The 25,970-nt window shown below is 40.0% G+C and overlaps 1 protein-coding gene across 26 annotated transcripts in view; it reads left to right on the forward strand.

The window, feature by feature from the left end:
• Positions 1–25,970, forward strand: part of PLEKHA5 (pleckstrin homology domain containing A5) — a 182,033-nt gene that overhangs the window by 136,440 nt on the left and 19,623 nt on the right. For 6 of the 26 annotated variants that reach the window (XM_077935272.1, XM_028746840.2, XM_077935257.1 and 3 more), the window contains 6 exons: positions 5,997–6,461; positions 11,641–12,109; positions 14,129–14,215; positions 18,155–18,274; positions 19,058–19,111; positions 22,309–22,389. In XM_077935272.1, the coding sequence (XP_077791398.1) occupies positions 5,997–6,461; positions 11,641–12,109; positions 14,129–14,215; positions 18,155–18,274; positions 19,058–19,111; positions 22,309–22,389 (1,276 nt within the window). Of the gene's footprint in view, positions 1–5,996; positions 6,462–11,640; positions 12,110–14,128; positions 14,216–18,154; positions 18,275–19,057; positions 19,112–22,240; positions 22,390–25,970 lie in introns of those variants that run through there. The other 20 variants (XM_077935251.1, XM_077935258.1, XM_077935252.1 and 17 more) reach the window with 15 other exon arrangements.

A 25,970-nucleotide genomic window follows, 5' to 3' on the forward strand; every position in this document is an offset into this window, starting at 1 on the left:
AATGAGCCATAACTGAAAATGGTGCTTGGGGAGGAGAGAAGCTGCAACTTGCCTCTTTTTCTATTCCCTTTTTTCATGCCAAAAAATAACAGCCTGAACATTTGCTGGTGAAACAACATTTCATAGGAAATGCGTCATGTATGACCTCTTGCTTTTCTGATTCTGTCTGGAGAAAGTGGAAAGGTTTCTCTCTTGCCCATAATAGTAAAACTTGGGGACATCCAGTGAAGCTGCATATTAGAAGATTCAGGACAAATAAAAGAAAGTACTTCACACAGCACATGGAATTTGCCCCTCCAAGATGTAGTGATGGCCACCAACTTGGACAGTTTTAAGGGGGATTAGACAGGTTCTTGGAGGACAAGGCTACCAGTGACTACTAGCCATAATGGCTAGTATGTTCTGCCTCCACTGCCATTGGCAGTATTCTTCTGAATACCAGTCGCTGTGTACAGAAAGTGTTGTTGCACTCAGATCCTGCTTGTGGGCTTCCCATGGACATCTGGTTGTCCATTGTGGGCTGGGCTCTAGAAGAAGGCCTTTAGCCTGAACTAGCAAGGTTCTCCTCTTATTCTTATCTTTCTGTGCATCTTTAGCAATATAATATATTTTCTAGATCTCTGCTCAGTAGCAATGAATATATATAATACACATGTTATTGAAGCTATTTGGCCTTAGAGACTTAATTGCAAGTAGTCTCACAGATCGAGGTCTGGTGGAGTTTTTTCTGTTATAAGTAGACTCAGGTTTAATAATGTCCTGAGGGGTCTATTGAGAATAATTAATCCTAACTGTTTTAAATAAGCAAAAGCCCATTTAAACTTGTCACTCAAACGATGAAACAAGCTCCCATGTGGTTACAACTTTGATTATTTCCCTAATTTAGGTCACTCGTAAGAATGCACTGGCATTTTCCAAAACACTGTTGCTTTTCCTTTATCAGTTAAATTATGCTTTCCTACAACAACTTTCAATGTTGTGCTGAAATATCAATAAATGATATCCCAAATTCACTGCCTATAATTTTTGGCAATTTTTGCGTCATATGCAAGTAAACTATCAAACACTATCTTCTACCAGCAAGTTGTATTATTATTGAAATCTCACTGCTTTCCCAGATTCACTGTATCCTAAAACTTTATTCCATTAAGAATGGAATAAAGAATAAAGGGACATACAGTCAGTGGAGGAAAGGTGGAGTGTAATGCATGCTAGGACTTCAGGCTTTGAAGGAAGCATCAGAATGACATGAGCATAACAGCAGAAAATACATGATTTTAGCAGTTGTCTTTTGAAATTCGGTTTAAGGAAAAGATGATGACGGGGGGCAAGTCCCACAAGGAATAGGCTGCAGCAATCTAGAATTTAGACCTATAGTTTTGAAATCCTTTTCTGGTGAAACGGGGGTTTCTCAATGAAAAGGCTACGAGCAGACAGCCTTCCATGACTCAGAGCTTGTTTTCCATTACTGATCCCCTCCTGTAAATTGTAGTTGCAGGAAAGTTGTGGTTGTGACCCAAGTCTCATTCATGGAGAAAGAATGATATCAATGTTTTAGGCATGAGTAGGCAGATAGATGAAGAACAAAGGACAGTATTGTGATTTAAAAAGAGTTGCTTTAAAAGGAATCAAGCCCATATGATGTATAAAAGAAATGGTAATTTGAATTCTGTATAAGACTGTAAATGTCTAGGATTGCTTAGATAGTTGACTTTAAGATGAGATAAAATCAGGGTCCCCAAACAGGGGCTTGTTCCACAAATCCTTTTGGGGTGGGGATTATTTCAAAATGCTTCAAAATGGAATAGAACACTGGTTACCATTGGTTACCTGACAGCTTTAAGCAAATCATGATCTTTGATTTTTAATATCTGTGTGTTCTTATTATATATAGATATTGTTATACATTGTTTTGATATTTATATGATATAGCACTGTATAAACAAATAAATCATCACCTAGGCATTGGAAAGTTTAGGGGAAGAGAATTTAATTTGTTTGGAAACTCAAGTCCTCCCTACCTACTCTAAAAAAAAACCATAGCATTGGCAGTGGGCATTCACCCCTCCCTCCCCAGTAACTTGGACCAATAAGACTCCTCAGGCTGTAAAAGAAAAAGCTTGAAAAAAGCCAGTTAGAAAAGCATGAATGAAGTTGTGTTGATGGTGAGTAAAGTGTTGCGCTGCAGTAAGGTTAGCATTTCAAATTGGAAGTAAGGTGGGAGAGAGATTCCATGTGGTCAGAATCCATGGTGCTTCTTGGTAAGGCTAGATGAATGATAATGTTCCCTTAATATTTGGGGGAGGCAAGAGTTGCTAAAGACATTAAGCAGACATACCAGCAGACAGGCTTGCTAGAATAGGCAATATGGGCGGGGTAGAGAGTGTGGTGCTAATTAGGTTAAAATCACCAGCAAATCCTTGCCACCAGGATTTCTCAATAGATGAATGAGTCTGTGTGAAAAGGGTTAATTGAAGGCAGGACATTAGAAAACAATTCGTTAGAGATTAACTTTGGCCAGTAATGAAGTGGGAGAATGTATCTGGTGACAGGTAAAGATGACCCCCCCCCCCCCCGCAGTGAATGAGAAGTGGAAATAACAGTGGTAACAGGAGAGGAGACAGTTGGAGCATAAAGATCCTTGTCTTCATACCCATATTATTTTTGAAACGTCAGTGAGGCATCTAGGAAGAACAGTTGATTTGACAGTTCAGTGGGATTGGGCAAGGTGAGAGATTAGTTTAGGAAAAAAGTAATCCACTTGAAGATGGTAGCTGAAACTTTAGCAGATATGAAAATTGTTGAGAGCTCTGATGGATTCCTACGGAGATTGGGAAAGATGAAAAGGGACAGGACAACAATTAGCAGTTATAACAGGAGAACCAGAAAAAGGGCAGTGTCCTAGATCTCAAGGGGAAGGAGTGAAAGTGAAATAAGATATAAAGAACAGACAGAACAGACTTGGAAGATAAGAACATGACCAAAATGTAAAGGAGATGAAATCAGGAGCTGAATGCAGGATTTCTTAGGAGGAGGAAGGTGTTTCAAAAGTAGGAACAACAAGATTGAAATTTTAAGCAGAAAGGAGGAGCCAGCTGACACAATGTATGTGAGTAAAATAGATTGGTGGGAGAGAGGCAGAACTCAGCAGGTTGTGGGACTGGGACTGGAGAGAGGATTGGCCTACTTAAATGCAGTATACTAGTTGGAAGACGAGAATGAAAGAAAAAGTGGGATGGTGGCGAAAGCAAGCCTCTAAAATTTAATAAGAGCGGTGGATCTGCCAACATCTGAATGGGTAAATTCAGGGTAAATATGCTAACAGTGCAGCTGTTACTGTTTCTGATAAATACAATTATTTTACACCACAGTTCAAGTCAGCAGATATTTTCCCCACTGTAATTATAGAAGCCACAAGTGTTTTCCCAAAGATGAATAACTGACATCAAACTTGCCAAATGAAGCAAATTGATGATGTCAGTGACCATGTAAAGTTTAAAATAGGATAATATTTCCCTTTATCTACTGAATGTCTAGCACAGGAGGTCCAGGAGCTAGACAGCTCTGTACATTGCTCCATCACAAAAGATGGCTTGAAATTAATGAGGATTTCAGAGGCTTTAAGTGCTAAAAAGAAGTCAAAGTGCACTTTTTCAACACTATGAAGTCTGAAAATTTTGCCTTCAAATTTTTATCCCCTTTCATAGCTGTCAGATTGAATACTGCAGTTGGGGCTGTTCCCTGTGTTAATAGTTATATCAAACACAGAATTTAAGTAGTAGTAGTTTCTTCTAGTGCTGCATCTCTAAGACAGTGGGTGATGTCCAACATAAGTGATCGAGTAGACCCATAGAAATCAGTAGGCTTAAGACCACTGATGTCAATGAGTCTGTTCTAAATTATGACTATTCCCCTTCTAAAAACTGCCCATTTTAGAGGCCAGTGTCTGGCCAGCCTCACTTAGATTTGCTTTTAAGGTAAAGGTAAAGGTACCCCTGCCCGTACGGGCCAGTCGTGTCCGACTCTGGGGTTGTGCGCCCATCTCACTTAAGAGGCCGGGGGCCAGCGCTGTCCGAAGACACTTCCGGGTCACGTGGCGAGTGTGACAAGCTGCATCTGGCGAGCCAGCACCAGCGCAGCACACGGAAATGCCGTTTACCTTCCCACTAGTAAGCGGTCCCTATTTATCTACTTGCACCCGGGGGTGCTTTCGAACTGCTAGGTTGGCAGGCGCTGGGACCGAACGACGGGAGCGCACCCCGCCACGGGGATTCGAACCGCCGACCTGATGATCGGCAAGTCCTAGGCGCTGAGGTTTTACCCACAGAGCCACCCGCGTCCCTAGATTTGCTTTTACTGAGCTGCATTTTCAAGCTATGCCCTCTGCAGTCCTTGATGGACAATATAACAGGGTACCATACGAAGACAGACTCTTTATATGTGGGCAACCACAGGTTGCACTATTTACTATATTGCCCACTATACATTTGACTCAGGAGGCGGTTTCTCACCCTACCATCCGCACAGGAAAGATGTCTCTCCCCAGCAGAGAAGATTCTGTGGTTTCTTAGCTATATAAATGCTTCATTGACTCATAAAGTCGCCCTTTTTGCTTTGGCGGCCAAAAAGATCAGAAAGAAGACCCTGGACAATATAGCAGTGAACTGTAAGGGAGACACAGAGATCTAAATAGAGGCCATTATTTGTGGCACAACACTCCTTTTGCTTGTAATTATTTTTGATTCAGATTTGGCATGGCCAATGGCTAGTACAATAATGTTATTTGGATTGAATTATGACTAGCATGGGATATCACCAATTCCTTTATCTCTGCTGTGTTCAGTCTGTTGCTGAGATTTCTGTTCTTGATCTTTGGTGTTGCTTTCTAGGGTTTCATCCAATGCTACAATTCTGTTCATACAAGAGACTTCCATGTCTGCAACAGAACTTAGCATTCCACCCCTACACACCCTGAAAATCTTCTCCAGGGTGTTGCAGGACTCGCTAGATCAGATATTGGGGATGCATGGGGAAAGAAGGGGAATGGGAAGTCATGTCAGTTCTATCAATTCTGGTGATATCCAGCATTGGATACAATCCTTGATCTATTGTGCAGCATACAAATGTAATAAATAAATATTAAACACTGGCATGCCCTATCCCATATGTTAAATATAGGAGCCCTTCTGGATTCATTTTGTCAAAATCCAAGGCATATAATATCATGTTATGTGATGTTGATTGCACAGTGTGAGATTGTGTGTTGCATGTGTATTGCATATAAGCTCCTCTCACACAATATATAGAAATGCTCGGGGCAACGGGAGTGTGCTGTTGACCCCACCCCTGACATAGATGTCTATATGCATGGGAGTTGGAGTCCTGGTCATACACATAGAGATTTATTCATGTAGGCTTTTCTGTTGAAAATGTTTGTGCCTAATGCATGGACATCAAGGGCAAGGCTGGGGCAGGCTGCTCATTATTGGGATAGGGCCAATGGTGGATCCTCATGCCCCTCTCTATGAACATTGCCCCTTCATGCAAGTAACCTGTAAAGGAGGCTATAGACATGGGGAGTTGATGCTCATGTCTGGACATCCAGCAAGTATAGAGCTGGGCAGGAGCTCAGTGATGGGTAGCAGAGGTAGACACAGTCCTGATCTCTCATCATGCTTAGGCAAAAGAGTGTTCAGGATCATCCCTTGTTCTCTTCACTTCTTTCCTTTGTTAAGAGAGTACAATATATATCAGTGTGGGTTCAAAGTTCAGTACTTTTGTTGAGGTCTGTAATCTTGTACCCTATATGGCTGCCTATCTTGTAAGTGCTGCATAAGTTGCAAGAGTTTGGATTAGATGGCCCTCAGGATCCCTTCCAACTCTATGATTCTAAGACTGAAGAAATTGCATGCTGCTTACTAAACACACCCAAGTGTACCTGTTTCGGCATATTTCTAGTGATGTTGTTCTCCAGTGTGTATTTCTTCCTTTTTTAGAGCAGACAAGATGACTGCTGAAAACACACCACCTCGTGAAGTGAATAATATTGCAAACCACAGAGTGCTAATTAAACCAGAGGCACAGAATAATCAGCGGAACAAAGAAGTGAGCAAAATGGAAGACAAAAAGGCCTTAGAAGCAGAAAAATATGGATTTCAAAAAGTTGGGCGTGATAGACCTTTAACAAAAATCAACAGCGTAAAACTGAATCCTTTGGGGTCAGAGTATGGGACTTTGCCAGCAAACACAGTTCCATCAGGACACTACAGGCCAATTCATTTAAATGGGTCAGAGAAAGCTGTCAACCTTATTCTAGGAGACTCTGGAGATGGAATCCATCACAACACCATTCACTCACACATAGAATCTGAACGTGTTATACAGAGAACTAATTCAATGCTTCAGCTGGAACAATGGATTAAAATACAGAGAGGAAAGGGGCAAGATGAAGAAACAAGAGGGTAAGTAATTTCAGAATTATTTGCCAATCCTGACTTCTTAGTCTCAGTGTATACTGTGACCCTGTTTAATGCTGCAGTAAAATCTTAGTTGAAGCGCCAAAGGATTCCTGAAATGATCCTATATTACCTCTGTTGCTAAAATATAGGATTTCAAACAGCATCTCAAGGCCTATCTAGAACTTAAATTTATTTTGATTTATATTGCACTCTGTCCTAAAGTCCTATAGACTTCTGGTAACAATCATATGTAAAAAGTTGGGCATTTTTCCCAGAATGGCTGTTCCAAGGGCAGACAATAATAATAATAATAAATTATTATTTATACCCCGCCCGTCTGGCTGGGTTTCCCTAGCCACTCTGGGCGGCTTCCAACAAAATGTTAAAATACAGTGGTCTGTTAAACAATAAAAGCTTCCCTAAACAGGGCTGCCTTCAAACAACAAGGTGCCCTCCAGATGTTACTGGACTAAAGCTTCCATCATCCTTGATCATTGGCCCATTTTGATTGGGGCTGATAGGAGTTATAGTCTATCTGGAGAGCACAACTTTGGATATCCCTGGTCGATTCCCTGTTTATCTACTGCTCTGTCCCACTCTTCATTCTAGATTTCTTTCTTTCATTAAGAAGCAAAAGTGGAACCAGTCATCAGAAGACTTTCCCTGTTGCAACTATTAAACTATTAAGCCAGCATGGTGTAGTGGTTAAGAGTGGTGGACTCGTAATCTGGTGAACCAGGTTCACTTCCCCGCTCCTCCACATGCAGCTGCTGGGTGACCTTGGACTAGTCACACTTCTCTGAAGTCTCTCAGCCTCACTCAGCTCACAGAGTGTTTGTTGTGGGGGAGGAAGGGACAAGGAGATTCTTAGCCACTTTGAGACTCCTTAAGGGGAGTGAAAGGCGGGATATCACGTCCAAACTCTTCTTCTTCTTCTTGTATCTCATCTTAATATCAGTAGCTCGATTAGTAGCTCTTCATGGTCTCAGAACTCTTTCACAAACTTGCTGATGATGCTGGGAGTTGGACTTCTTCCATGAAAATCATGCATTTCCATGCTGAGCTTATTATCATCATCACTATCATCAACATTAAATTTATTACCTGCTGTTCACCAGCAGGTCCCAGGTTGGGTTACAACAGTTGTTGTTTTTTTTTAAAAAAAACTGTTTTAAGTTGCATAGCTCTGTTGCAAACTTATTTACACTCCTCTCTCAGTTCAGCAAGGCAATGATTAAAATGTTGAATAGCCTTTTTCCTTATATTTTTGTAAGAGAAAATACTGTTGATGAACTAAGTTTAATAAACCAATGTATGAATAAATCTAATTCCCTCACACAAAGAAGCTTTTTTCCCTCCCTTTGTGTGAGTGAGAAAGCAAGTCAGGGAGCAATCAGTTATCTGTAATTTCATGCTATAGCTGAAATATGGTTAGTGGGTTCCAAATAAGCCAGAATTCAGAAGCCATCTTTAAAATATGGTTTCATACCCTCGCTTGTTCAGAAGCCAAAAACCATCATTCTTGACTCATTTCCCAGCTTCTGTGAAGGGAGGAGTAATGTGACGGTATGTTGGTGCACAAGGTTTTTTCCATAACTCTGTTAATTAAGCCAAGATATGATCATCAAAATGCAGTCATTAGGTCTCTTTCAAATTACAACCAATGGCTTGGCTCACACTTCATGCTAAACTGAGTGAAGTCTAAGCACAAATGTGCAGACTCCCGAAAGGAAAATCGCAGCTTCTTCGTTCCTCAGCTACACTGATCTAGGCCATAGTTTGTCTTAGGGTGCCATCAAGACCGAGGCTTGTGGTTTACTTCTGTCTGGATTAAGTATGAACTTTAACCAGGGTTCATCCCATGGTTTACAGCTTATTGTTTGTACGGGAAGCCTAAACCACAAACTCAATTAGGCTCAGTTTGATGCATCAGCAAAACGACCATGGATGAGCAAAACAGCTGCAGACTCCTCCCCCAGAATATGCACATATGTGTGAAGTCATGGCTTGGCTGATCGTAATGTTCAAAGCAGGCATGTGTCTTTTTATACTGTAGATGTGTTAAAAGTTGAAGTTTTACAATACCAACAGTGCATTTCCAATAGTTGTTTAGAGAGTTTTAATGCTGTGACTAAATGATTGACACCACTAAGTAGTATTAAGATGTGAAAATGTGGTTCTGCATGACAGCAAACCCTTGGCAGGAATCTGAACAGCAGTGCCTAGTCCTCGTTGCTCAGTTTTTTTATTATAAAATATTGCACTCCAGCATTCCACTTGAGTATCTAGAAGTGGCACCACAGTATCCCACCTTCTTCTCTAACTCCCAGCTCCCAACTTGAGCGAAGACTCTGGTTCCATAGTTTGCTTTAGGAAGAGCAGTCACGTGATAGGTCAAGCAAAACATTGCCTGTCTCCACTTCTTTAAATGTGACTTGTACTTGAAATATCACTTTGATGAGGTAATGAAAGGCACTAAGAAGTGTTTGAGATTTCAAACTTCAGTTACTTCAGTTGCACCTGAGGAGAAGACAACAGTTTGAGTTATATTGGTCATTTTCTTGGGATATTACTTGATTTGGCTTTATTTTGACTTCCACACGTCGGAACTTAGTTGGCTTAATGTTCTTTAACATGGTGATGGGTATCCTTTATCCTGGGTCCAATATTCACTCAAATAGAGCTATGGCTATTTAATTTTTTTATAAAACTAAGTCTGCACAGAGGTGCACTGAGATTTTGAGAATGTATTTCTTAACCCATTTTACACATTTTTATCGTACCTCCCAGCTTCTTCCTCCAGCCGTCACCATGTTAAGTTTTCCTCCCAGTTTTAGTGGGGTTTAAATTTATGTGTTACACATGGCAAAGTATATGTATCTTAAGGAAGGGTATGCATGCATATAAACAAAATTTGATAATGACATTTTGGGAACGGGGGGGACAACCCATACATGGAAAATTGGGCTCTATTAATAAAAGGCATAACTCTGCACCATGGTTGACTTTGAAAACGTAAATTAATGTGTGAGGGGGAAGGAGGAAAAGCACAAGTGCACAGTGCAGTCCCATTCTCCAAACCATGATTATGTGATCAGAAACATTATGTTCATTCTGGGACACAGTGCTAAATGTGTACCACTCAAGGTATATAATAGTATGATTCGAGTATTCCCAGAAAGAAGGGGTAGGAGTGGAATATTTTACATTTCATCACATGTTTGCATTAAATGGTTTTGTTTTCAATGTAAACAGGCATAGGAACTATGAATCTATCCCAATTTGAATTCTTTTTAAACGTTTTGTCGTGTTATCATTACATTGGCTATATTCCCAAACAAACTCATTCCATTGTAGGAGTTTTATAACAGCAGAAGCTATTAACAAAACATTATTAACTGGCAGGAGCCAAATCCTCTTGATCATGGAGAATATATTGTTAGTTAAATATGGATGAAATTGTTAACACAGGTCATATACTTAGAAATGATGGCTTTGTTTGAAGTTAAGTTGTAAAAGAGAGACTGCCGGGTTTATGTCATTATTTACTGCTTTGGAACAAATAAATGCCATTCTCTTTGAACATACTGCTAGGATATTAAACCTTTAAAGCACAGTATTTAGGGCAATGTAATGAAAGGAAGTCAAGTTCAGGAGCACAAATAAAATATAAATAGTAGAAATTAGGTAGGGGGACCTCTTTCTTACTCCCTCTCCTATCTACGCCTGCAAATTGTCACTCTCACTTGGTTGCCTATGGTGATTAGCAGTTGCCTCAAGGCAAGTAGCAGATAATGCAACCCTTTTAAGAAATAATAGCAATATTGCAACTGTCTTTATCCTGCCTCTGCATAGCCTCAATTCAGTTTTCAGTGTTCCAAACAACTCCCTTAAAAGCACTTTAAATGCCTGGGGCTGTACAGCAGGGGAAGGCAGTGTTCAGCCTTGTGGAATCTACTTTGTGTTTTACTAGAATCCCAAGATCCACCAATGGGAGCAAGGTGTGTGAGTTAGAATGAAAGAACATGACACCCTCTAAGCTGCTAACGAGCACAGAAATTTGTTTTACTCCTCTCACACAAAAATTATTCTTAGTCACCCTCAGTTGTTTTTTTTTCCACACACACACACACCCACACACCCACACACACACTTACCTGCAAGCATTCCCAGTGCACTGCCTTCGCATGAAGCTATAATAAGGTGGAAATGAATCAAATGGACTGGAGCTTTTGGCCAATTTGAAAATATATAATTAATTGAACAGGTCATGTATTGGCCTCAGATGGCCAACTGTTCCATAAAACTAGTTCACCACACCATAATTCTGAAGGAGGATTTCATGGTTATTAAGTTGTATACTGGGAAAGAAAAAAATTGTCCTTAAAACTAAGATATGTGCTATGTAGCCCATAGTATAAAAGGGGAAGCAGATAGAAGGAAGCTGGTAAACCTTAGGAGAGATTAGCAAAGCCAGACATTGCATATGTTTAACTGGAGAAGACTCATTTTTATGGCTTTGCATCCTCCATAGATTGACTACAGGTAGATAAGGCCTCTGCATTTCTGCATTTTTTTATTCCCTCTTCTTGTTGTGGTTGCCAGAAGAATTGTTTTCCCTTAAACATATATGCATACCTATGTATGAAGCACCATGAGGAAGCATGGCTTCTGCAGCGTTAGTTTCCATCTAAGCAGTAGGGCAATGGAACTGATCATTTCCCCCTAGACCAGTAGCTATGGGATTTGCAGAGTCCCCAACAATGTGAATACTCCTTTTCACCGTACATATGGGAAATTGTGCATTTTGGCTGCCTGTAACCCAGCTTTCCTCCAAGGAGCTCATAGGGTTCCCCCATCTTATTCCCACTATTGTGTGGGCGATCCCCTCTGTGGCACCAGGGGAATCTCAGCTACCTCTTTCAGGGATGAGTGCATAGATGGTTTTCCTTTGATACAGATAAATCCATGATACAACTAAAAAACAGAGTCTATTACTTAAAACAAGTGGCTTGTTGAGAGTTTGACTGCTCAGCCACAACAGATGTGGCCTTAGCAAAAAAAAGGGGGGGTTACAATAATTATTTGTTACCCTCAAGATAGACTAGAGAAGAAAACTAAATGTTGTTTATTCCGGTGCCTACTTACATTTTGAGTTACTGAAGGAGGATTCTTGTTTCAGCATAATTTCATATCAGACATTGCCACGAAACATGCCAAGCCATCGACCCCAAATTGTACCTCGATATCCAGAAGGTTATCGAACTCTACCAAGAAATACCAAAACCAGGCCGGAAAGCCTCTGCAGTGTGACACCCTCTATTTATGACAAGTCCCTTGGATCACTGCCAACTGAAGACAAAAGAAGATCTATGCGAGACGACACCATGTGGCAACTCTATGAGTGGCAGCAGCGGCAGTTTTATAATAAGCAAACAACGCTTACTAGACACGGTACTTTAAGTAGTCCCAAAACCATGATTAATATATCTGATCAAACAATGCATTTGATTCCCACATCACCTTCCCATGGTTCGATAGCAGGTTTCCAAGGATACTCACCTCAGAGGAACTACAGATCAGAAGTGTCCTCACCAGTGCAAAGAGGTGATGTAACAATTGACCGCAGGCATAGGCCACATCATACAAAGGTGAGATGCTTTTATTGTTTTACTTTAGTTACTATGTGCTATAAAATGTATAACTTGGAACTAGTCTTGCCATAATGTATTGATATTGGGTGGCTCACAAAAGAAATAACCAAATAGAAAGCTTCGGGTTAAAAACATCCAGTTAGCTCTGATTTATATGCTAGTTCTCTCTGTGATACAGAGAACTAGCATATAATTGAGAAAATTGCACCAGGAGTTAACGGGAGTAGAACATCATAAGTGTGGGTTGAAAGATAAAGTCTTTCCGTTTCATATGCCAGTGCTTCATCTGACATGAGATGTTCCCGGGGCTTTTTTTCAGGCAGAACTCAGTTCTAGCACCTCTCAGGTGGGCGTCATTGCCATTATAAGAGAACAAGGGAGGTGTTCATTGTGAGTTTCGGCACCTCTTTTTCTAGAAAAATGGCATGGGATGTTCCCAAATAAACAGCTGCTTGTCGAAAGGACCCAGCTAAGCCTCCCACCTCACCTGAGCAGTTAGCATGTCTGTGACAGAACTCTGACCCTTGAGAAGTCCTTGCTTGAGATCTTCATTTGATGCCCTTTCTCACATTGCCCCATCTAATGAAGCGGGGCAGGCAGTCACTAGGGAGAAGGCCTTTTCAGTGATGGGACCATCTTAAGATTTTTTTTTTAATGGGCTTGTAAACTGCCCAGAGAACAAAGTTTTATGTGCAACAAATGCACATGCAACAAACAAATAAAATAACGAACTTCACATCTGTTGTGTAGGTCCCACCCATTCAACCACTTCACCATTAGCATAAGAAGAACCTTGCTGGATCAGACCAAAGGCCCTTGTAATCCAGCTTCCTATTCTCACAGGGACCAACCAAAAGCCTATGCTAAACCCGCAAATAGGACCTAAGTGCAACAATGCTCTCCCACTTGTGATTCCAGAAACTGGTATTCAGGGTCATACTACTTGGAGCAGTGCAGGGGAGAAAACATGGGCATTGTGGCTACTATTCATTGATAGCCTTTTCCTACATGAATTTGTCTAATTCTCTTCTAAAGCTATCCAAGGTTATGGCCATTGCTGCCTCTTGTGGTGGCAGATTCCATAGTTTAACTATGCACAGTGTGAAGAAGTGTTTTCTTTTATTTGGCCCGAGCCTTCCAACATTCAGCTTCATTGGATGGCCTTAAACACTCGTATTATGAGAAAGGGAGAAAAACTTTCCATACGATGCAGAATTTTGTCTATCATGCCCCTCCTGACTCATCTTTTTTTTCTAAATTAAAAAGCCCCAAATGTTTTAACATTTCATTATCTTCTCCCGTTCACTTCTTCCATGTGTACATATAGGACAAGGAGCAGATATTATGTGCATTTGCCATTCTTTGCATATATGGAGTGTATATATTTTGTGCTTGAACATCTTTATCCTTTTTTAAAGTACTGCTATTTGAGAAGCTTCCCTTAAGACTGTTTCCTTGTGCAACATTTTTCTACCCCCAGCTTCACACTTACTGGCTGCATTGTGTTGTATATTGTTCTAAAATCACAGGAGAGTTTTAAGAACATATGATGGAAAGGAGCTGTGTATGTGTCTGTTTCTAAAAAAGCAGCTGTGCCAAGAATTAGGACAAAACATGTCATTTATTCAGTGCATGAATGTGTATAAACGTGTCCCACTTTAGTTTCTGGACATAGCAGTGGCTTTTAGGAGAGCACTCAATGTCTTTTTAAAAAGCAGTTAATTAGGAGCACTTAATGGTACAAACTTTAGTGAATGGAATACCTTATTAGTTGTAGTTGGTGCTTTTTGGACCTTTGAGGGCATTTTGACATTTGCAAGGTTCAAGCTGAAAGTGTGGTGATTTAGTGTATTTCTGCTGGCACGTTATTAACCAGACCCTTCACTTTAGACACCTTTCATAAACCCTAAGTTGACTTGGAAAATCATACTTAAAACACAACATTTAACCTTTGGTTTGAAAAGCTTTGACAGGCACCCCGAATTATATGTGCACGGTTTTGTTTTTCCCCCAAAGCAGCATGTCTTTGTGCCTGACAGAAGGTCGATGCCAGCAGGTCTGAGTGTACAGCCTATTACTCCCCAGAGCTTGCAAGGCAAAACGGTGAGTGGCATTTTTATATTTAGCCCATCATTTTTTATTTAAGAACAACCTATAAAATACAACACGTAGCACAGTGACTACTCTAGTTATAGAATCTGTATTAAATGCAGTTTCCATCTTTGTTTTTTCATTAAATCGAGGTTTTCCTTCTAAACAGTTTAAATCTATTTGGATGCTGCATTAAATTTTGCAAGAGTAATCAGATAACCTTTTAATTCAAATGCTATTTGTACTATGCAATTCCTATCTGTGAATAATTTGTCTTTTTGAGCCATGTAAGTATTTCATTTTAAATATCTCTAGAGCAACAGCAAGGCACCTTTACGATTTTATTGTTCTTCATTTCACAAATTGACCTACCATTAAGTTGTTAATTCAGTTGTGGAGGGGAAATACCAATTACCAGAGCTTTTCATTGCTGCAGAATAGAAGTCGCAGTTAACTAGGAAATTTGGTGCTGCAGGCAGTTTATTATACATTGTGCTGCCTTATGAAAAGAAACTATCCATCCACTAATTGCACATTTTTATTCACATCATTAAAAGTATTTTACCATTCAATACCTAAGGTTTAGATGAGGGATTATAGATTTGAGCAAACATTTTTGAGAGACCTTTAACTCAAATATGACCACTTTTACTAGCTGAAACCTTAATTTCTTCCAGGCGATTTCTCTTCCCCCTCATTTCTTAGTAAATAATGTTTTTCCAAGTGAAACACTAATGAGTATATACTGTATTAGGGGAGTGTAGGTTAATCATTATGAAACCTGTTAGCTCTTGAATATAGGAAAATTTCTTGCTCCCTCTGCTGGAATTCATTTAACACTGCCAGTTGCTAAAACCATACGCTGTAGCCAAGGAATACTTTCAGTTCATTACTTGTAATATATAATTCAGGATTTCTGATTATGTGGCTCACCTAAAGCATCACAGTTGAAGCCCTCTTCCAGAACTCTGTGGGGCCCCAGGGATGTGGATGCCTGAATAATAGACCTGACCTCTCGTTTTATATGTTAAAGAATGTTCAACGTGAGTAGTGTAACATTTCCATGACCTAAATGGAACAGTCCATGGCTCAGAACATTTTTGTGCATGTGATAGAACTCTCCTAGGTCTTTCACATGAACAGCTGAATGTGCAAAGCAAATCGCTCCATTTTACATCTCATGACAAAAAAGATGCTTTACATAATTGGTTTCTTTATCATTATGAGAGAGCTTCTGATATATGTGTCAGTATCTGAATCATAAATTAAGCTCAGATTTCAGGAACTGTTAAGAACTCAGGGCATGAATCTTTGGGATTTACTAGCAAGTAATATATTAGGATCTGGGGCGCGGGTGGCGCTGTGGGTTAAATCACAGAGCCTAGGACTTGCTGATCAGAAGGTCAGCGGTTTGAATCCCCGTGACAGGGTGAGCTCCCGTTGCTCAGTCTCTGCTCCTGCCAACCTAGCAGTTCGAAAGCACGTAAAAGTGCAAGTAGATAAGTAGGTACCGCTCCGGTGGGAAGGTAAACGGCGTTTCCGTGCGCTGCTCTGGTTCGCCAGAAGCGGCTTAGTCATGCTGGCCACATGACCCAGAAGCTGTACGCCAGCTCCCTCGGCCAATAAAGTGAGATGAGCGCGGCAACCCCAGAGTCGGTCACGACTGGACCTAATGGTCAGGGGTCCCTTTACCTTAATATATTAGGATAGAGTGAGGAAACAAAGTTCTGCCTGAGAATCACATTGGAAGTTGCATTCAGAGGTGGGTAGGGTCAGAGCCCAAAGTGGGCTGAGTGACGCACAACTCATACTTTTGTTCAGTAGAAATTGCTTTGTTTACGTCGTTTACATACAAACAACGTACAAATGTCAATGGTTTTAGTTGCTTCGTGTTGCTTTTAGTGAGGATCTTCACTGTGCACTTGCTTCAGAAGAGAGAAGTAGGCAGAGCATCACCATAGTTAAACCTAGGGAATCCACTTCCACAAAAGAGCAGTGATGGCCACCAACTTGGATAGCTTTAAAAGACAATTAGACAAATTCATGGAGGATAATGGTAGCAGCAGCTACTAACTGTGATAGATCTGTTCTACCTCCATAGTTGGAGGCAGCATGCTTCTGAATACTAATTCCTGAAAATCACAGGTGGAGAGAGTGCTGTTGTGCTCAGGCCCTGCTTGTAGGATGCCCAAGCAAGTAAGGAATGCTCCAATTACAGGATGCGGTCCTTTGTTCACCACTGCTGCAAAATGATGTTGAGCTGAATGAAAAGCCACTGTGACTGGTCCACATGCCACCAGTTTCCCACCCCTGCATTAGGAATACATAAGAATAAATTACAGTGAAGGGTTCCAGTGCAAAGGTGCTTTGTTCAGAAAATTAAATAGACATGGTCATTGTAGAAGGAGCTGTCTATGGAAGGCTGAGGTCAGAGTGCAGGTTGAGTGGGAGCCAAGGAAAGCCTGTACAACAAAGAGAGACTGCTTTGGGGGTTGGGAAGATCGCATATAAGTTATGAAGATTTAGTCAAGTGTTAAATTTGGATGAGATAAAAAGTGTACTCCTAAGACAGGAGTGGGGAACCCATGGTCTTCCAGATGTTGACTCCACTTCCCATCATCCTTGACTAGTGGCCATGCTGGTTGGAACTTATGGGAGCTGCTAAACATCAGGAGGGCCACAGATTCCTCATCCCTGTGCAATTTCTTTCAAGAACTAGGATGGCTCTCTGCTACAGATATCAGTAGCAAGACAAATCAGAACAACGTGGAGGACTGACTCTGGGTTGCATCCAATTGTGTCCTTCCACTGATGGAGGCCTCCTTAGTTCAGCTAGCAGATACTTCCATTAATGGAAGTGAGCAGAGGCAACATTTTATTTTATTTTATTATTTGCTTATTTCCCATTCACTCTTCAGCCCTGAGCTTCCTTAAAAACTGCCCCAGAGGGTTAGGGGGATCTTAGTGTGGTAGGTGGCATGGGAGGGGGCTGCAGGAGGAAAGGGAGCTTTGTGAACATCAAGCTCGCCCATTTTTAGTCTACAGAAGTGTTGGTGGATCAGATAAAAGCCTTCCATCAGAAGATGGACACAATTGGATAAAACCCTATATTAGTTAAGAAATTAAATATATTTATACAATAGTTGCTTTGGTTTAAGTGCCGTAGTCTCCTTCCTTTGTGTGAGTGCAGGCTTTTTGGTCAGTAGCATGGAGTTCCCTCAGAATATATTTGGCTTGGGCTAATGGTATTACTGTAGTTTAATTCTTCCTTGATTCTCAAGCATTTGGATCTTCCTATTCAACCTTCAAGTTCTAGCATGTATAATTGTGTTGAAGAATCTTAGATGTGTTTGGGAAATAGTCTCTCAAAAAAAAACCTGCTGTGATTGCATTAAAGGAGAAAAAAACAGCAAGTGTGTTGTGTTTTGGATCTACAAACTTTGACAGTGTATTTTTACAATGCATACTTTTGGGAAAAGTTGTATGTGTGTTTTTAATATTTCATTCTTTGTTTTTTTCTTTGGCCAGCATTTGAATAAATTACTCAGGTGCTACAAGACTCTTCCTTGTTTCAGATACTGTAGTTTCTGTTGCTATCCAATTCTTTTAAAACATACCTAGCAAAACTTGAGTATACCCATCCTCTATATTTCGTGACCGTGGTGCGTTTTTCCTCCTCCCTTCGCATAATATTGCTAGCCTTTGTGTGTAGAAGTTATTACCATGAGTTTCAGAAGCTTCGCGGTTTTAAAGCTCTTCTCACCTCCTCTTAGTTTAGTTGTATTCTGTTGGCAGACATTGTTGGTTCCCTTTTATTTTGAAGAGGTTCACACAGTTTAGATGTAGCATGATATCCAGCATTATCAAACACAAGTATATATCTGAAGTCTTGTGCAAGATAATGATTAACCTATTTTCCACTCTTTGGCTTCTCATACGATACTCCTTCAGCCAGAGGAGCTCACGCTGCTGCTTATAAAGCTGAGAAGGCAGCAAGCCGAACTGAGTAGTATCCGGGAACACACATTAGCACAACTCATGCAACTAAAACTTGAGGCCAGCAGCCCAAAGGTCAGCTATGAAGTGATGTTTGTCATGTGCCATCTTCACTTATTCTTAGCCATTCATTAATCCAAGCTTGCATTGTACCATTGGTGCCAACCTCCTCTAATGTAGCTTTTTAGAGCGTCATTGTTTTCCTGGCATCTGTGGTGGTCTGCTATTAACCCTTTGAGTTCTAGTGTGGATGTTGAATACATTGCAACAAAAAAATAGGAATGCGTTCAAATACATTTCACTTTAATTGAGTCTGAAATTTTGCAAGTTACGCAGATTACACACAAATATGAAGCCTAAGTAGGTAAGGGTGGTGATAAATATGATCTACCATAACCATTTCGTTTTGTTTTCTCATCTTTGAAATGATTTATAATAAGCATTTAGAAGCAGAAAATACACACAAATGTATCAAAGGGTTTATAGTTGTCTGTGTATATTCAACATGACCATGGTGGTTTTTCTTAATTTTGTTTTAATGTTAAGAAGTTGTTTGTGCGGCTAATATTACTAAATCTGCAATTGCAAACTAATGCTTTATTACCTTTCAAAAGCAGATGTTTGGTTATAATTTTGCTTCCTTCTATCATTGGAGTATTGATTGGCTTTTCAAAATGTGCTAATGCAAATTCTAGGAAGACCCAGAATTCAATGTAATTCTCGCTTGGATTAATATGACAGTATAATCTAAAGGTTGAAATTAGAATTTGTAGTTCTCTTTCTTTTCTGACTGACCTTTTCCACATCTTCATATCTGTCCTTTTCTTCTCTCCTTCCTCTTTGAATGCTGCTTGCTAGAATGAGATTCTTTCTCATCACCTTCAAAGGAATGCCATATATTTGGATCATCAGGTGGGATTCATAGCTTATTCTTGTATATTTATATCTGATAACATGTTGACACTATTTTTTATCATTTAAACTTTTTAATGGTACTGTCTCATTTAAAATTGTCTCAGGGCAGATGGTGAAAATGTTTCTCCAAGTGCAGATAGCACAATTTATATGCTAAGGTCATTGTTCTGTGCCATTCATACTCTTTGTCCTAATGCTGCAGCTTGTCTGCTAAAATAAAATGGGGTCCAATATTTGAATGGGTTCAGTTATTTACATGACATTGTTAATGTGAAGTGCAAAATGAATATTTTAAAAATAATCCTAAAAATACAGTGTTTATCACAATAGCTATACCTGGCTTTTGTCTGCCTCATCTCTGCAGTCAAAGTCTAAATATATACAAACATTTAATGTAATGAGCAAGGATATACTTCTGTCATAGCCATCTTTTTGGGGTGTCAGGAGGAGGAGGAATACTTCAAGAAACCTTTGCACAGAACTTGAAAACTGCATATCTGCCCATTATTTTGTGCGCCTGCTGAGTTGTTGGCACAGGAATTCGGAGTTCTTTAGATTTTCTCAGTTCCCTTTATCTGCATCCTGAAATGAGAGCATGTATTCACTTGACACGCCACCAATAATGCAGCGCATTTACAACTCAGTCCATGGCAGCTGTGCTGAGGATGAAGTGCTTCCCGTCAAGCAGTAGCACAAAGTGGGGTGCATCATCCACTTGTGCTGGCACATGGCACCATTCCCTGTTTTTATGAGCTGCTGCCAACACCCAATCTCTTCCTTTTTAATTTTATTTTTTGATCTAGACATAATTGGTTGGTCTTTGGCTGATTCTCTGTTTTATACCACTCTCATATGCAGAAGGATAAAATTGTATTTGATAAGGAATCCTATTTTCTTTTAACTACATAACTAGGGATTAGGAGAGAGTGGACCCTGGGTTTAATCATACATTTTGATAGGAAGTTCAGAAGTATCCCTGAGTTCATTTTAACCAGGTTACAATAGTCATGTTTAATGATAAATCACAAACTGATTCTATCTGCCTGCCACTTGGACTTGTTATCTAGCTGATACTGCTGAATCAGAGTTAAATGTACAGTTGATGTGTAATTTAATATAAAAGCAAAATCTGAGATGCTGGATTTGTATTCATCTTTGGGCAGACTGAAATATTCAAGCATGACAGTGCATAGATTTATATTCTTTTCTGTCTCTGACTCTAAGTGCAGTTCTGAGCCAAAAAAGGTGACATTTCTGGGCCCTTGAATATTTGATCATGGAAGATTTTAGTACCGCCTATGGATATTCTTACAAAGGGCATTGTTTTTCATTCTGCTATTGTAGCAGCTTATGACCATCAGCAGTACTTATAGACTAAATTTATTAGAAAATGCTAATCTAGCCTAGGCTTGGGATAGTTAAATTGTACTGAACTAGGCAAACTGTTTAACTACAATTTAACTTCCAGAGGCTACTTGTTTGCATGAGAATTCTCAGCATATGGAATTCTCAAGAATCAAAAGCTCTCCTATTCAATACAGTCCTGTTCAGAAGTTTATAATCTAGTGTTGCCTGTAAGGTGCTTAACACCGTGCTTTTAAGCAGTATCCCATCATTTCTATAGGATGTGGACTCTGTCTATAATGATTAAAAAAGCAACCCTCTACTCACAGTTTTTGAGTCGCATTCCTTACACGCAGATGGAAAATGGAAATAACTGCTGGTCTGCCATTCTATCCTTCCCCAAGCCCTTGAGATATTTTGGACTTCAACTTGGCCAATGGGGAGGGATATTGGGAGTTGTGATCCAAAACATCTGGAGTGCAGTTAGGTTGGGGAAACATACACTGTGCTGTAGATGAGTCCACAGCAAAGTCTAATCACATCATAAAATGTGGACCTCCACTGTAGTCCTCACACTATTTCCACTCTGGTCCCTATCATCTTGTGCCATTTTGAGTGTCAGGTTTTATGTTTGCCATGTGGCCTGCATGAGAAACCAGCGTTAGCTGGTTGCTCCCTAAATAGGCAGGTGAGCAGGTTCTTTGTTAAGGGCCACCCACAAACTGCTTAAGACAGTACTGTATGTATGATATAACCTGTGTATTTCCTTGATAAAATGTATATACACCCTTTTAGTTGAACTGAAGCCTTTAAAGGCTTAGTTCTCCAAGCATTTCATTTAAATGGGACTTAACAAGTTCTACTGAAATGAAAAGTAGATGTTCAGAAACTCTGCTTCTCAAATCTGGCCGCTTCCCAAATCTGTTACTGACTTCATCAACACAGAGTATTTGTGAACACAGTTGGTAAATAGTTTATATATATATAATTATAATGCAGCCTTGAACATTATTATACTGTAAAAGATAGGTATTAGAGGTTGGTGAATATAGTTGCTGTATGTTATCAATGTTATGGTGTTATATTGCAGATCATAAAGTATTTCAAAATAAAACATTGACAAATGAGCACTCACTGTCTAGGAAGGCTTACATTATTGCAGTTCACACTGTGAAAAGTTGTAACAAGCACAATTGTTTGTGACTGCCTCGGTCTACAACTTGGACTAAGATTTGGCTTGTTCGCTATTCATCTGTTTACATGTTGTGCCATAGCTTTGGACTGACCCAACACAGGTGTTCAGGAAAATAATAATATACATGGGTCAAGGTTACTACTCTCCATAAAATGATTATCAAGTTGAGAAAAATCTGGACTAAACTCAAACTTCTTCCCAGTATCCAGTCCCCATGTTGACAGTGAGGATTTGCCCCAGAAATTTCCCTTTTGCCCAGAGTTAATGGTGTGCAACTATCCCTAAGATAGTTAATGTGTTATTTATGCTGTAAATCTGATAATGTGTGTGGGTGGTTTATTTAATGAGGCTAGCCCTTTGTCCATCATATCCATTTGTTAAAGATGATTGAGCATTTTCAGCTTGAGTTATTTAGAGAAACGTCTGAAATGCTTATTGGTAATAATTACTTAAAACTTAATATGGGTTGTAGGTACTCTAGTTTGGCCATAGCAGGCTTTTCAAATGTACATCTTTGCTTAAGCATGAGAGGAAATATGAACTGCTGCACTAACAGAAAATAATTAAAGTAGAGGCTATATTTACAGTGTCGTCTTTCAAATCTAGCCGTGCTGTAAACTGATGTTTGCTGTATGCTCCTCCTGATTTGAAATAGATGAAAGAGAATGAACCTTTAATCATCATGGTTCACACTATGATTGAGAACTCGGCGCTAAGACCACAACTGTACCATCAAGTAAGGTCTTGGATAGTGAATGAAATTGCTTTTTATCATTGCAAATTTTTCCTCAGTGACAGTTTTTGGTTGTCCCCTCCAGTTTACCCATAACATTGGTGTTCCTCCTATTTGTTTTGGAAAACCACAAGTCATCTGTGTTTTATAAAATGCTGCAATATTGTTAGCATGGCTTTGCTGAACGTACTTGTCAATGAGTATTGAGTGTATCCCTTTGGATAACTTTCTCTGTTTCAGAATATTTGGCAAATTGCTGTTTTTTGTAGGTTAATTCAGTAAATTCATAAAATTGCCAACAAGCTTCCAACATTTGTCATAGCATGGATCTATGCGATTCATTTTCTTTTGTTTATTTCTTTTTCCGTTGAAGGAACGACTTCATTTTGGTTTAACACTAAAGCATGACAGCAATGTTTACCTTGTCATTTCTGGCAGCTTCTCATTTTAGGAATGACTTTACTAATTGTTGTAGGTTCCTGGACAGCTGCTTTGTTTTGCCCTTGGGAGTTAAAAAGGATCAAAATAATTTTGATCTGGGGGCTATAGCTCTTAAGGGCAGTGTGTTCAGAAAGTCACAGCAAACAAAGTTAGTATCAAGTCATGATAAAATATTTGGAGGGGAAATGTGCTGAATGGAAATATAACATCAACTTGTCCGTTAGAAATCAATTTGTGGAAGAATTTTATCCTAAACGTCATATGGCTGTCAACAGGTTTTTCACCACGTACCAAATAAAATGTTTGGCATTATGTTGTTTTTCCAAGTAATGGCATTTATTTTTTTCAGCCTATGAACTCAGAGGCTCTCTAGCTTCTAGTCCAAAGTTAACCCTAGTTTGAGCTTTGAGCAGTGCATAAGGTTGCTACTGCCTTTCCCAGAGAGGGCATTCCTTTTCCTTTAATCACAGCTTGAACTGAGAACTTGGGAAGATGCAGCTTCTGTCACTGCAGCTATGATGGGAGAACCTGCATCTGTCAAATGTCTGCCGAATAAGCAGCTGATAAAAGACACAGTCTCCCTCTTGGGGCAAGACTTGGTAACCTTGCCAATGTAGGCAAAAAATTTGTGCCATTTCAGAGAACAGTGTGGCATCTGCTGCGAGTAGAAATTGTGTAATGAAGTGCTTTTTGTGCCACTACAATCTTGCTCAAACATGTGCTTTGTTAACTTTTAAGTTAACATGCTTTCTCCCCTGCTTCCATCTGTGAATTATTACATAAGTTAGGGGGGGGGGGAAACAGCATGTAGTATTACTGAAAATGAAGGGTGAACGCTGGCTTCGTTATCTGCTACTTGGCTGAGACTCACTAGCCAAATTGGTATTCAGATTTATCTGCCAAATTGAAACTAGCGTCTCTAAGGAAAGTTCTGCAGCTTGGAATGAAAAAAGAAATGAGGTGCCCTTGAAGTGCAGAGAGTTATTATCAATTTTTTAGCTACCTAATTATTTGGTTTTGCTTTTCATTAGGTTGGAAGGACTAGAATTGGTTCATCATTTTACACTGAGTTAGCACCATACTTGATAGTTTGACTCTGGAAGGTCTTGAAGGCTGAACTGCCTGATCATTCATGGATGCATGGTACCTAGAGAAAGCCTTTGAGGCCTAATGGAATTGAGAGCACAGGTGGGAAGTGTTGTTTTCACAGCTTTTAATCTTGCGTTTATTTAAAAAAAACAGCTTGAAGAAATAGTCTTCCAGCATGTCATGTTCATTAATATCAAATATATAATTAGGGATATGCAGATGGTGACTTGGAGAAGCTCATCCTGTACTGAATCACTGGCCTTAAATTCTGAAATGTTTCCATGGGATTTAAAATAGCTGAACTATTTAATGAAAGATTCGCGATAGAAACGGGCATGTTGGGTGGGTGGGTCTGTGTCAGAGCAGGTACTGCTTAAAGTCCTTTTTCTGAGCAAATCCTTTGCATCTTTATCAACGTTTTCAATCCACATACAACTCCCTATTCACATGCCAGAGTTTTCTGTGGTGTCTGATAGAAACAATTCAATGGATTTTCAAACATCTGTTCGTGAAGTTGCCAGTTCAGTTTACCTTTGCACATGGAGTTGGAATGGGTGGTTGTCATTTTGGCTTTGTCCCAGGCAACAAACTGTGTTTAGCCAGTCCTAGCCTGATGTTCCCAGAGTTATACTTCCACAACTGCTTGGAAAGCCTGCAGAAATGGGGCTTGGTAGTACTCTTTTCAGGGTTGGAGCCTACAGAGGACCAGCTCCATATGGATGATACTTTAAGCAGCTACCTTGAAAAATGCCTGTCAGCTTCCATCCTCATTAGAGCTGTGAGTTGTGTAGTAGCTGCAAGTCTTACGTGTGCTGAGTCCACAAGCACACAGAGGCTTTGTACTATTATTCGTCCTTCCCCAAGCTGCTAAAACCATTTTAAGGCCCTCAGGCTTTGTGCTTTGTGAGTTTTTAAGTCATAACGAGCCAAAGCTCCTGCACACATAGGGTAACTTTTTAAAAATAAGATTTCAGCAGCAGAATTCAGTATGTATTATACATAGCTATCCGTAATAAATTTCACTTCTTCTTGAGTACCAGAGAGAGAGAGAGAGAGAAATCTGTCTGTGATAAATGAAGAGAAACTTGAATTAAATTGTGAGGTCGGATAGGCAGTGCAGGTGCTGGGGCACTAGATGGCGCTGGGCCCTGAGTTAGTGCTCTGGTGTTCAGTATGAGCAGTTAAGCAGAAACTGTTTTCTGATGAGCTCTTATTGTCATGTGATGTGAAACCTATTTTGGATTAAAGAGTGGAAAAATTGCCCCTGTCAACTTCGCTAAATGTCATGCCTCAATCATAATGGTGGCCTCTGGTGTGTGTTTTGAGAAACTTTTTGAGAAACCTAAAGTCACCCAAAGCCACTGCTGTAGTTGGTGATGGTCTGCTATGACTAGCATCTAAAAGGGTCTATCATAAAGTGGTGTTGCTGTTTTCCACTGAGAGAGATCATGGAATTGTTGAGCCATCAGCCAAGGAATCCACAGTCATCGCAGAGGATACTGGAATGCATTGTAGGTCACACAGAGTCACCTGATTGGCCAGATGTTTGGGCCCCTGTGTCAAGGGTGCACCTGGAATATGGCTTTAAAAGTGGATTAAATATTTAGGCAGGAAAAGATTATGTTCTTTCTCTTCTGTCAAAGGTCATATGCTTATGACTACCCATTGCTCAAAACTTCGAGAGCAGGGAGGAAGTGAGTCCTGTTGTTATCAGGATTTCTTACATGTTTCCTGTAAGCATTTGGTTGAGCACTGTGAGAACAGGATACTGGTCTATGTGGGCCCACTGGCCTGATCCAGGATTATCTTATGTCCTATGATCTATGTAAACTATGCAATGTCTGCCCTAGAGCACATTAGACTATATTCTGCCATATGCCCATTAACGAGATCTGTGTATGATGAGCAAGCTGTCATTCAGAAAAACAAGTCTTTCATTACCAAGCTTCTAAGAAGCTTTGTAACCTTCACGGGAACAACAGGGTTCCCAGAAAAGAGTTGGCAAATTACTGAAAGCTGGTGCTGCATTTTGTGGTCTTCCATCAACTCAGTGA

The sequence above is a fragment of the Podarcis muralis genome, chromosome 10, assembly GCF_964188315.1.
Source record: "Podarcis muralis chromosome 10, rPodMur119.hap1.1, whole genome shotgun sequence".
In the NCBI taxonomy this organism is placed as follows: Eukaryota; Metazoa; Chordata; class Lepidosauria; order Squamata; family Lacertidae; genus Podarcis; species Podarcis muralis.